Raw genomic sequence first — 12,677 nt, 5'->3', positions numbered from 1 at the left:
AGCTATTTGTTCGTTTCCTATGTATTTTATAATTTATTAATGTGCTTTGACAAATGTTATTTTGTATCACAAACACAACCAGTAATAATGGCAGCCATTGAATTTCTTTCAAGGATAGTTATCCTATTTTATATAGACCTTTTGTGAGGATGAACATATTAGTTATAAATAGTTGCCCCCTTCCATGCTCCTTCTCTATTGCACTACTTGTGACAGTAGATCTTGAAATTCTGGCATGTGTATTCATGAGTAATAATAATAATCTTTGTTTTAGTTAGCTGCTGTTTAGTATTGTCACTAGAAAGCAATGAATATCTCTGGACCCTAGTGGGCAATGCACACAAAAGTTGGCATGAGGGTTTAGAAACATTCTTGCTGGTCACAATAAAACCTTAAAACCTTTTAACATGCCCCTAAAGTCTACGGTATTTAGCCTCAGCAAAGCATTTTATTATAATACCCTTGGATTAGATGACAAGATTGCATGATACGGTGTGGCCTCTGTGCTGCACATGCTTGCAAAGGTTGCATTGACCAACAAAATCAAAGTGGTTTGTGTGTCCCCCCCCCCCCCCCCCTCCTTTAATTCTACCTACCATAATCTCAATTACCCCATAGGCAATTATTGATTTGGTAAGAGGGCAAGTTTAAGGGTATGTTCAAAGCGACTCTGTACCCACAATCTGCCCACCCAAACAGCTTGTACCTTCGGATAGCTGCTTTTTATCCAAGGTCTGTGCTGGGGGTCCATTCGGCAGGTGATAGTTATTGTCCTAAAAAACAACTTTTTAAACTTGCAGCCCTGTGCCAAACGGCCGTGGCTTACAGTATCTGTGCCCTAACTTTGCACCGCCCCTCATCTCCACCCTCTTCATCATTAGGAATGCCCCTAGAACATTTTCTCCTGTCTGAACATTGCACAGGTACCTTAACGATCCAGCCCATGTGCCTTGCTGACACAGGTGATGAATAGAAGAAAATCTGCCTGGAGCATTACTAATGATTAGGAGGGACAGAGAGGTTGTGCCGGACCCAAGGACAGATCTTGGATTAAAAGCAGCTATCTGAAGGTACAAGCGGTTTGGCGGGGTCAGATTGTGGATACAGAGTCACTTTAAGCAATACCCTAAGGTCTTCAAGGTTAGACAACAAACACAGCATCACGTCTGATCATGGGTCATATCTGGCATTGCAGCTCTGATCTTCTTATTTTAATAGATGTACAGATATATAGATGTGTACAGGTGTGGAGCTGTTTTTGGAAGAAAGCTGTCATAATGCTGGACAACCTTAAGCTATGGTCACATCTGGTGGGGATTCTACATTTGAGGTGTGCATTTGTATACACATAGAAGTGGACTACATTTAGTCAATTAAACTCACTGGATCAATCATAGGTCCACCTCTGTATATGTTGGCATACAGTTCTGTTGGTACCGTTCTGCAGATATGAATGTAGAAGAAGCATGGATTCTCAAGCCGGTTAGATATATCCTTGTAGCGCACGGGGTACCAAGGATAAAGTTTCTTGCCTTCCTCTTTGAAGTTTCTGTGCTATTAGCGGTTTACTCAATATGCTGATTAGGTATTTTAGTACACTGGGGCAGGAGCCCACCAATCTGCCCTCCCCGACCCACTCTTATATTTATTAGGAGGGGTAGCTCCGTCCCCAGTGCGCCAAAACTACTAATTTAGCATATGGATTAAATTGCTAATATCATGGAAACGGTGCCAATGATTAAAGTGTCACTGTCGTGAAATTTTTTTGCTAAAATCAATAGTCCAGGCGAATTTAAGAAACTTTGTAATTGGGTTTATTAGCCGAAAAATGCATTTTTATCATGAAAAAGCAGTTTGAAGCTCTCCCCCCTGTCTTCATGGTTCTCTTATGGAGAGAGCTAAAGAAAAGACCAAAACAGGACAACAAAGAGTTAATCTACAAATACCTCACCCTTTATCTCCTGTGACAGTCACCACTGACCTCTCTGACCTCTGATTACAGCTGTCACCCAGCTCTGTGCCTGTAATCCTCTGTTATCTACTTTCTGCTGTCAGCTAACTCCCTCCTCCCCCTCCCCTCTCTATAGACCAGACTGGGTACATCTGATGCAAAAAGTCACAATTTCCTGATTTATTTATTTATTTGCAGTGGATGGAAAAGAGGAGGGAGGGGGGACCTGGGAAAAGTCTTTTTACATGCAGATAATGGCAGATTTGGCTAATAAACCCAATTGCAAAGTTTCTTAAAATCGCCTGGACTATTGATTTCTATAAAAAATAAAAAAATAATCGACAGTGACTCTTTAAGGTAAAAAAGTTCCCTTCATCCTAAACACACTGTGCTATAGGGACAAATCAAATTAGATTCTTCTACCCTGCGGATGGTTTCCCTTTAAGTATTATAGATCAGCTGACTTGACACTGTCCACACCTTGTGCTCTATACTCAGATTCTTTTATATGTTAATTTGTTCCTGACCTCAACCCGTCACTGGTGTCGTGTGAATGATTTGGCCCGGAAGCATGAGATGAGATCAGATTATAAAATGAAGTTTTCTATTTACTTTTGTGCATGTGTCTTAGAGACCATATATGTTCCAAGACGTCACTACAACAATAGGATGTGGGAGGACAGAGAGAAAAAAAAAAAGTTTCATATAGAATTTGTGTAAATCCCTTTGTTTCCGATAAGGAAGTTGAATTAAAGCTGGCCCATCACCTGTAAAATTAGGACATAGCAGACTTCCTGTGCCAGAGGAAGTCCACATTTACTCTTCCTAGATCATGGTAAAAGAACCGGAATTAACACGTAGTGACCCTCTGATTCATAAACATTGTGTTCCTCTAAAAATAAAAAATAAAAATGTTGTCACTGAGGAATCCTAGAATCCTGCACTGCCATAAGCTCCCGACTGACACCAGCACATCTCAGTTTATTTTGGTTTTTCAAAATCTTTATTCATCAGATTTTTGGGGGGATTTTTTTTTTTTTTTCCAGTCCTAGGGAGTATGAGAAAACATGCATACAGCCATAGGCTATGTTCCCACACAGTATTTTTGCAACCAAAACCAGGAGTGGATTGAAAACACAAAGGCTATGGTCACTGTTGAAATTGAGTGGATGGCTGTCATTTAATTACAATTAATGGCTGTTTTAAAATTACAGGAATTATTTGCCATTAAATAGTGGCCATCCACTCTATATCAACAGTGTGTGAACATAGTCTTTTTGTGTTTTCCGTCCACTCCACCTGGGTTTGGTTGCAAAACACTGACAAATACTGTGTGGGAACATAGCTATAGGCTGTATCTGGTTTCCCGGACTCCCTATGGCTGCACACAACTTCTCCAGCAACCGGTTGTCAAATGCCGAAAAATTAGACTCGCGCATGCTCGAGTAGCGCTTACCTCTACTGCTTTGTGGTCATTTGCAGGTGTAGCAGAGCTAAGTTTGTAATAGCACTGTGTTGTGCCACCTTAGGATTTATAGAGGGCTGCAGGGAAAGGTTGCTTTATTGTATGCAATAAAGAGTCCAGTGACCTTCAGCTCTGCTACATCAGTATGTTATAGCCTTATGGATAGGGAAATGCACATTTCACTTTTTGATTGTGTATTATGTAGCCACTGTAGGTATAAAGTTAGTCTGGATAAATAAAGGAAACCTTGCATTGAAGTCATGTTAGGGGTCTGGGTGATCAGGGAACGTACAATATAAAAGCACAGCGTGAATACGTAACACTCATTGTATGGAAAAGGTTCCTAAAATAACTGCAGTTAAAACTGACAAGACAGCTGTGTCTTCACCCACCCCCAGGCCTTGAAATAACACTTCCACTCTTTAGAAAAACAGATTGGCTAACCCCTTGCCAATCCTGCCCAAAAGCATCCGCAGAAAAGAGCTTTATACTGATTCTGGGGTGACGCTCTGAGCTTTTGTCTTCAGTTTTTCTAATAATTTTTTTGCATGCATTTATATAGGTACACAACAGGCCGCTTTTGGGTTAGGGAATGCTTGAGGTTTTTGGATTTGGATCAAGCTATTTCAATCACTTTTTTTATGGATACTCATTACAATTCTAAAGGGAACTTACCTACTCATAGTTCATAGAAGCAATTTAATAAAAATATGATGTTGGACTGTTATGGCCCCTGATAACATAGGCCTGATGACTTGAAATGTTCCCCAATTACTAGGTGAATTTTATTTATAGTAGTCTGTTGGTGTCATCAACTTGAAAGTGTTTGTTTTTTTTCCCCTTACAGATGCATTTGGTTTCTCTTTTTTCTTGATTTGTCATTGTTTTATTTTTGAACTATGCACCCTCTCATCCTAGGTGCCACTATGGCTGGCAGGGGGACTATTGCAACAAGTGTCTTTCATACCCTGGCTGCCTCCATGGGAGTTGTCGTTTGCCGTGGGAGTGTAACTGCGAGACCAATTGGGGTGGACTTCTCTGCGATAAAGGTACATTTTGTGGGTAGATCGTAGATAATCTTTGTCGTTGAAGGCAAAGGTGGTGTTAAACCTTACTCATGGCGGTGCTGTTTGCTTCCATCCTGGTTGACATCTTTATGATGTAGGTTTTCCCTGTGATTCTGAGTTTTATTTCTGAATGGTCAGATGCCTTTCTACGGTCATACACCTTAGCTGGCTAAGCACACGTGTTCTCAATGAGGAGAGGAGAATAATCTATTGCCAGATTCATCTCTCTCGTGAAGGGAAATAAAGGGTTGGGCATATGGAAATTCGACATGCCTGATCCTTAGTTGCCTGATGTATAGGAAAATGAGTATTGGGTATGGTGTAGAGTCAGAACCCCCCCCCCCCCCTCCTCCCAGACGTCCAGGCAGTGACTTAATCATTCCTTCATGTTTGGTTTCTTGCTACGAGTAAAGAACCAGGTATCTCATATCCCACGATGTGTAGAATTTCTAGCATGTCATTAAGTTTTTATACAACTAGTCTGGTAACTGTGTTTAAGTTGGTCGTCAATGAAACCAGATCTTTCATCAGATCACCATAGGACAGCATTGCTCAAGACTTTAGGTCAAGGCCAAGTAGCGAATTAGCGGTGCATAGATCCTTATGATCTTTGTGTCACTGCATACTATTTTTATGGCATCCCTTGATAGAGGAGGAAAGGTCACTGGTTATTTAGCACCACCAATTGTCTACCATCCTGTTGTCGGCACCTCTAGAAGGATTGTTGCCTTGACCCCTTTCCAGAGAAGTGGCTCGTGGAGCATTGCATGGTTATCTTCTCCCTCTTGAAGCCTCCGGACTATAAGAATTTACCATTCTTTTCTCACCCTTCTGATTTTCTTTTTTTGTGCTCGTAAATTGTTCGGCCCCTTTACATCTCTTGTTGGTGACATTGGGCAGCCAAGTGTGACGGAAGCCAGTTCTCACCAGTCTTTAGTTTTATGTTAATACTTGCTTTTTCCTTTAAAGACCTGAACTATTGTGGAACCCATCATCCATGCCTAAACGGGGGCACCTGCATGAACACTGAGCCGGACAAATATCACTGTGCCTGTGCCGATGGCTACTCTGGGAAGAACTGTGAAATAGGTACATTTGGATCCTCACCCTTATTACCCTAATAAAAGACAATACCTCCAAATTATTAAGCTTTCAATGTCTATTTTGTCTACCAACATAGCAACCGAACTTATGTTTTCTAGCTGAACACGCCTGCGCTTCAAACCCATGTGCAAATGATGGTGTCTGTCATGAAGTTTCCACTGGGTTCGAGTGTCATTGTCCACCAGGGTGGACAGGTGCAACCTGTGCTATCGGTAAGTTTGCCAAACGTTAAAGGACATCTTATTCTGTATGTTATCGGTTTTCTGAAAGTCATTGGTTTTCTGAAAGTCATTGTTCAAGCAAGTGGGGAAGTCTCAAATATTGGACAATTATTTTTTTTTAGTCAAGGTTGACAGGAGGGCGCAGTGGTTCTGAAGACTAGTCCTATGCTATTATGAGAATCAGCCCTCTACATTTGCTAACAGTGATCACAGCTGACCAGTCATTAAAAGTCATACTTATAGTTGTCTGTTGGGACCAAGTGGCTTCCATTTGGCATAAAATTATAGATGTGGGAACGTTGTGATTATTTTTAGTGTGATTATTTTTATTGTGTGTGTGTATATGTATATGTGTATATGTATATATAATATATATATATATATATATATATATATATATATATATATATATATATATATATATATATATATATATATATATATATATATATATATATATATATATATAAATAAATATATATATAATATATTATACCATACTTTAGATGTCCTCGTCTCTATATGGTACTGGGGTTGAAGGCAATACGAGTGAGGTCTATGCATGTTGATATGAACTTACTCACTGTTATATTCCCTTCCTATCGTAATTTCAGACATTGATGAATGTGCATCTAACCCTTGTGCAAGTGGAGGAATCTGTAAAAACCTTATTAATGGCTTTGAGTGCATTTGTCCTCCGCAGTGGGTTGGGACCACCTGTCAGCTGGGTAAGTCACTTGGAAACCTAGCCATAATATTTCTCCACCACATTCTGTAGTGACATTGAGTATGTACTTGAAACAATGCATTGACGACAGAACACAGAGGGGTCGCCTTTAATCCCCGTAATAATAGAATATTTCATATGTTTATGTTTTACTTTACCAAACTAAGTTAGCATTTCCGAAGTTCAATCCTTGATGCAGTTTCGGGGCTTTTAAGTTGTGTGTTGTTTTTTTTTTGTTTTTTTTTTTATAATAATGCATTTTTATTTTTACCTAATGTTTTACTAATGGTGATGGGTTTTTATCAGACTAAACTGGTGATGGGGCTTTTTGTGGGGCTTGTAATATTTTATTAATACTTTTTAAAAGTGTATATTGACAACATATTTATTACAACATATTTATTACATATTTTTATTTTTTTTAGTATAGTAATGAGCTGCTTTAATTTTTTTTTATGGGGGATAAATCTGTACACTAAAAAGGAGGAAAATATATATTTCTTGATTAAATGTAATAAAAAATAAAATTGAAAATGACACCTAATCGCATATTCACTATTTCTGTGTACAGTGACTATTCTATAAAATGTTATTGAAATCTGAGCAGACCATTTATTTGACTTAGTCTCCCACAGTTTTTTTTTTTTAACCTTTTAATGTTAGAGATGGTAGGGAATAGAGTGTCCCCTTAAATTGCCTTAAAGGGAACCTGTCACCCCCCGTGCCGGGGTGACAGGCTCCCGACCCCCAGTTAGAGCCCCCTATACTCACCTAATCCCGCCGGGTCCCGCTTCTGGATCCGGTCGGGTGATGAAGATCTCAGCCGCTGCAGCCCGGCGCGCGCGCTGACAGATGAGTCCAACGCTCATAGAGAATGACGGAGCGCTGGACTCTCCTGTCTTTCTCTATGAGCGTTGGACTCATCTCTCAGCGCGCGCGCCGGGATGCAGCGGCTGAGATCTTCATCACCCGACCGGATCCAGAAGCGGGACCCGGCGGGATTAGGTGAGTATAGGGGGCTCTAACGGGGGGTCGGGAGCCTGTCGCCCGGCACGGGGGGTGACAGGTTCCCTTTAAGAGCGCTGGTCATCTACATGCCTCCTTTTTGTGCATTCTAAATAATCTCCCCCCACCCTCCTTTGCAGCTCCAGCTCACATATTCCCCAATGAGTGTAAAGTAGACAATAGGACAAATACTACTTGGGGTGGATATTCTGGCATGAACTAGACATTGAATATGGCTAATCCAGTAGATGGGCATGTTTTTATTCTGCATGAAATGTAACGTATTCTTGATTTGCTACTAGTTTATTAATCTGTCGGTGTATTCTGCTTGGTGCCTGGGAATCTGTGTAATGGTGTGTACTTTTTTTCTTTTGTCTTGTTTCACAGATGCTAATGAGTGTGAGGGAAATCCCTGTGTTAATGCTTATTCTTGCAGAGATCTCATTGGTGGATATTACTGTGACTGCATTCCAGGATGGACAGGAAAAAACTGTCACATCAGTTAGTATTGACTGGTTCATTCTAAGCTGATTCTTCCTATCCTATACTTGGCCATCTTCACCTTCTCGCTGCACCGTCTATGCATTGGGGTGCAGAAGACTTGGCTCTGAGGTTATGTTTACACATGGTATTTTGGTCCGTATTTGTAGCCAAAACCAGGAGTAGAGGCAACACCGAGGAACTCCTCATTTTGGCTACAAACACTGACTAAAATACTACATGTGAACACAGCCTTAAAGCGTTATTGCACCTTTAAAAATAAAAAATTTGACGTGTTACACAGACATGCCAATGGCTTTGATTAGTTGGGGTCTCTGTAATGAGTTGGGAGACGTATGTGGCTTTGCTCCCTGGCTAGCTCCTCGATCTTACCTGTTGCAGGATACCACTGTCATAAACTTAGAATCTAACAAGCTGGATTAAGCAGCAAGCCTGGGTTTGACGCACATGGCTACATGCATCTCTTCTTTCTATCCAGTAATTGACTTGCAGTTAGTGTTCTCTAAGCCCGAAAGCTTGGCATTTGGCTGTATACTATGGTTGTATCCATGTTTTCCAGGACTCTCTAGGGCGGCATCCAACTTTTCCAACTGCCAGGAGTCAAATGTCGAACTGTTTGGCAAGTTAAGGGTCCATTTACACAGAAAGATTATCTGACAAAGATTTGAAGCCAAAGCCAGAAACAGACTATAAACAGAGATCAGGTCATAAAGGAAAGCCTGAGATTTCTCATCTTTTCAAATCCATTTCTGGCTTTGGCTTCAGATCTTTGGCAGATAATCTGTCAGATAATCTTTCTGTGTCAATGGACCCTAACTCAACACTAATTGGGTCTCTTCACTAAGACCTTGACCAATGAAAACTCTGCACATGTTTGTGTGACACCTTTTTAAATGAGCAGATTTTTTTCCAGTTAATATTTACTCTTGTGTTCATCTGAAGGGAGCTTGCAGAAATGTGTTTGCATCCAAAGCATCACCATTCAGATGTATGGTAGAGGTTTTTCAGTTGCACGTATTACTGCAGAAATCTACTTTGGCATTATTGGGCCTGTTACCACAAAATTTTGTTTGCCAAAAAATTAGCCGCGGTGTGCGCATGATAATCAATCCTCATATTTCTGCCTCTAAATAAAATAAAAAAATTTACCAGTTAAAACAAGACCGTATTTGCGCAAAGTGCAGACTTCACAATGTGGGAGTAAGGGTCCTATCAGATGGCCTGACAACGGGCCGATCAATACTGTAAACGAGCACCAGTCTGCCAGATCGGCGCTCATTTTCTGGGCCCATTACACGGCCTGATAATTGTTTAGCAAGGGCTGCACGGACATTGTTAGCGATGTCCATGCAGCCTTTGCCCAAACAGCTTACATTACCTGTTCATGTTCCTGGTCTCCTCCTACGCTCTACCTCCTCCCTGATCCTGTGCCACAGCTTCAGAGTGGCCCGTCAGGGCTGTGAGGCAGCTCAGCCAATGACTGGCTAGGACCACCCTGTTCTGAAGCTGCAGCGCGAGGGACCAGGGAAGAAGCATGCAGAGCGCTGAAGGATCCCAGTAGCATAGAGGGAATTTAAACTGTTTGTTGAATTCAGTTGTCAGCCATGCATCACTATTACACATAGCGATGCGCAGTCAGCGGCCGATGATTTTAGGTCAGGGTTTAAAGAAATGATCAGCCAATCTTTTCATTGGCTGATCGCCCTGTCTATTACAAGAAGTGATAATCAGCTGAATCAGGATGATTATTGCTCCGTGTAATAGGGCCCTTAGGCCCTTGAGTCATCTAATTCTGTCAGCTTAAAGGGAACCTGTCACCCCCCGTGCCGGGGTGACAGGCTCCCGACCCCCCGTTAGAACCCCCTATACTTACCTGATCCCTCCGGGTCCCGCTTCTGGATTCGGTCGGGTCCCGGAGATCTCAGCCGCTGCAGCCCGGCGCGCGCGCTGACAGATGAGTCCAACGCTCATAGAGAATGACGGAGCGCTGGACTCTCCTGTCATTCTCTATGGGTGTTGGACTCATCTCTCAGCGCGCACGCCGGGCTGCAGCGGCTGAGATCTCCGGGACCCGACCGAATCCAGAAGCGGGACCCGGCGGGATGAGGTAAGTATAGGGGTCTCTAACGGGGGGTCTGGAGCCTGTCACCCCGGTACGGGGGGTGACAGGTTCCCTTTAAGCAAGATCAGAGAAAAAAATGTTTCCCCCCCCCCCCAGAAATGGCACCTCCCTTTGTTCATGGTCTGTCTGGTATAAGGCTTATTTTTATATAATCTCACTTGATCACTTTAAATTAATTATTTTGGATGATTTCTTAAATTGGAGCTGAAATACATTCTATTAGTGGTTGTCATCCAGCTTGACTGAAAAAGATCATCAATAATTCTTAGCAACACGACTGGATAAGATGACTTAAGAGCTAGACTATATATATATATATATATATATATATATATATATATATATATATATATATATATATATATATATATATATATATTAATATAATATAATTTTTTTTTTTTTTTTACTTGGTAATGCTGTATATCATATGTTTAAACGCCACTTTCTGCCATGTATTCTATAAAGATATTTTTTACTTCTAGATGTTAATGACTGCCGCGGTCAGTGCCAGAATGGAGGCATTTGCAAGGTAAGTTATGCTTTTACGCTATAGAAAGCAATACAAATACCGGAGAAACCACATAGATGGTGCAGAAGCTTTAATTACATTATATTGTAGATATATAAAGCTATGGGTGACCAATTCAGTTATATAAAAATGCTTTTTAGTGCAATCCCCCTTTAAGTAATTATTAAATAGAAATCTAAACATTGCACTTTATCTTACGATTCCACCAGGATAAGATAAATGGATATCGCTGTTTCTGTCCTCGTGGATTTGTCGGCAAGAACTGTGAGATAGAAGTAAATGAATGTTCAAGCAATCCATGTCAGAACGGAGGCGTCTGCGACGACCTGGTCAATGGTTTCCACTGCCGATGTCTCCCTGGCTTTGCTGGCACCACTTGTGAGGTGAGTGCTTCCCAGGAGTCTGTGTGCCATCCTCCATGGACTGGGAAATCTATCTGTGGAGGAAACAAGCGATCTCCAGAGACCAGGACATTACCTATTAATGTAGGCATCACACGATACTTTGTATGCATAAGCAGATTTGTACGGTGGTGTCTGAGTGGCTTTAAACACATGAAGGGACAGCTTTTTTTTTTTTTTTTTAGTCCGTTTTATTAGTAAATTGAATTTCTAGATCATTAAAATTCCAGAGAGATGTGTTGCTTCTTTGTACCCTGGAGAAATGTCTCTGACAAGTCAGCAGCTCATGGTGTAATTATATTCCTGCGTTCACAAACTTTTATAGTGAAGTATACCTTGTGAAAGGGTTGGGTTATATGCCTCACAGACATTGTCAGCGCAGCGTAAGCCTATTCTTTTATGGATTGGTGCTTTGCAAGTCCATTGTTAAAAGGTTTATCTCAAGATTAAGTTATAACTAGCTGATCTGTGGGGGTTCGACCACTGGGAATCCCACCAGTCAACAGTTGTCCTTAAAGTGAATGGAGCGGAAACAGGTATGCTTGACAGCCCATACATTTATTCTCTATGAGACTTCCAATAATAGCCAAAGCCCCTTGAACTTGCATGCTGCTACTCCATCCACTTGGGCAACAAAAGGTCTCTGTTCTTATAAGTTTAGGTCCCAGCAGACAGTCCGTCACCATTTGCCGATCCTACAGTCTATGGGACTCTTTTTAATGTTTAGGATCAGCATCATTTTGTATTGCAGGGCTGTGCATAAGGTCATGGGACCACTTTTTGATACAAGTTGTTACCACCACACTTCTAACCACCTAGAACTTAAAGCACTTGTTGCTGGTTTGCTCCATGACATTCCTTGCTCATGTCGAGGTAGAAGCCAAGCGTAGGTTCTCATCGCCCAAAGTCTCATTGGTGCATATGCCTTTGGCTACATATGAACGCTGTGTTAAATCACACTTGAGGCATCATATACAAGGTGACGTTACGCTTTAATATGGCATTTCACGGTGCATAAGAAGCTGTGTAAACAGAGCTCTATCCTGTATTCTTCTCTCTATGCTTTCAATGCTATTTGGAATGTGTCTGTGATTCATCTGCTTGGTCATGTGGCCTCCCAATACAGTGCACACTATTCACAACCAAAGCGAAATCCAGAACACTGTGTAAATTGATACAAGATAGTGAAAGTTACTCACTCTGTATAGCAATATGTTGATTACTGGTAACTTTGCATTACCACCTCCTCTACCCATGTAGAATGCGGTAATGTAGGAGGTGGTATAAATTGTTTGCCCTGTTGCTTTTATTACATTTTGGACTTTTTATTGTAGAAGATCAAGGAGCCACGATAGATGCTATGTGAATGGCAGGAAGTTTTGTCCCCACTTAACTATATCCTCACTACATACTATTAAACTTGAACTGGAAAGGGAAATTTATACTAACAAGAGGAAACATGTGCCCGCCGCTGATAGGGGGACATCTGAAGGAGAAGGCCATATTCTCAGCACTCTTCTTGCACTCTGACATCTAGACAAATCCTTGAGCTCTGCACAATTTTTTTTTTTTTTTCAACTT

The 12,677-nt window shown here is 41.2% G+C and overlaps 1 protein-coding gene across 2 annotated transcripts in view; it reads left to right on the top strand.

Moving 5' to 3' along the window:
- Nucleotides 1–12,677, top strand: part of JAG2 (jagged canonical Notch ligand 2) — a 64,522-nt gene that overhangs the window by 35,886 nt on the left and 15,959 nt on the right. Inside the window, exons 6-12 of one of the 2 annotated variants that reach the window (XM_069949988.1) lie at nt 4,335–4,465; nt 5,453–5,572; nt 5,686–5,799; nt 6,423–6,536; nt 7,928–8,041; nt 10,649–10,695; nt 10,905–11,078. In XM_069949988.1, coding sequence (XP_069806089.1) covers nt 4,335–4,465; nt 5,453–5,572; nt 5,686–5,799; nt 6,423–6,536; nt 7,928–8,041; nt 10,649–10,695; nt 10,905–11,078 — 814 coding nt within the window. The remainder of the gene's footprint in view (nt 1–4,334; nt 4,466–5,452; nt 5,573–5,685; nt 5,800–6,422; nt 6,537–7,927; nt 8,042–10,648; nt 10,696–10,904; nt 11,079–12,677) is intronic. The other variant, XM_069949989.1, reaches the window with a different exon arrangement.

Source organism: Dendropsophus ebraccatus, chromosome 13, assembly GCF_027789765.1.
Source record: "Dendropsophus ebraccatus isolate aDenEbr1 chromosome 13, aDenEbr1.pat, whole genome shotgun sequence".
Classification (NCBI taxonomy): domain Eukaryota; kingdom Metazoa; phylum Chordata; class Amphibia; order Anura; family Hylidae; genus Dendropsophus; species Dendropsophus ebraccatus.
The sequence above is the reverse complement of the archived record's forward strand: the minus strand, read 5'-3'. Positions and strand labels throughout refer to the sequence as shown.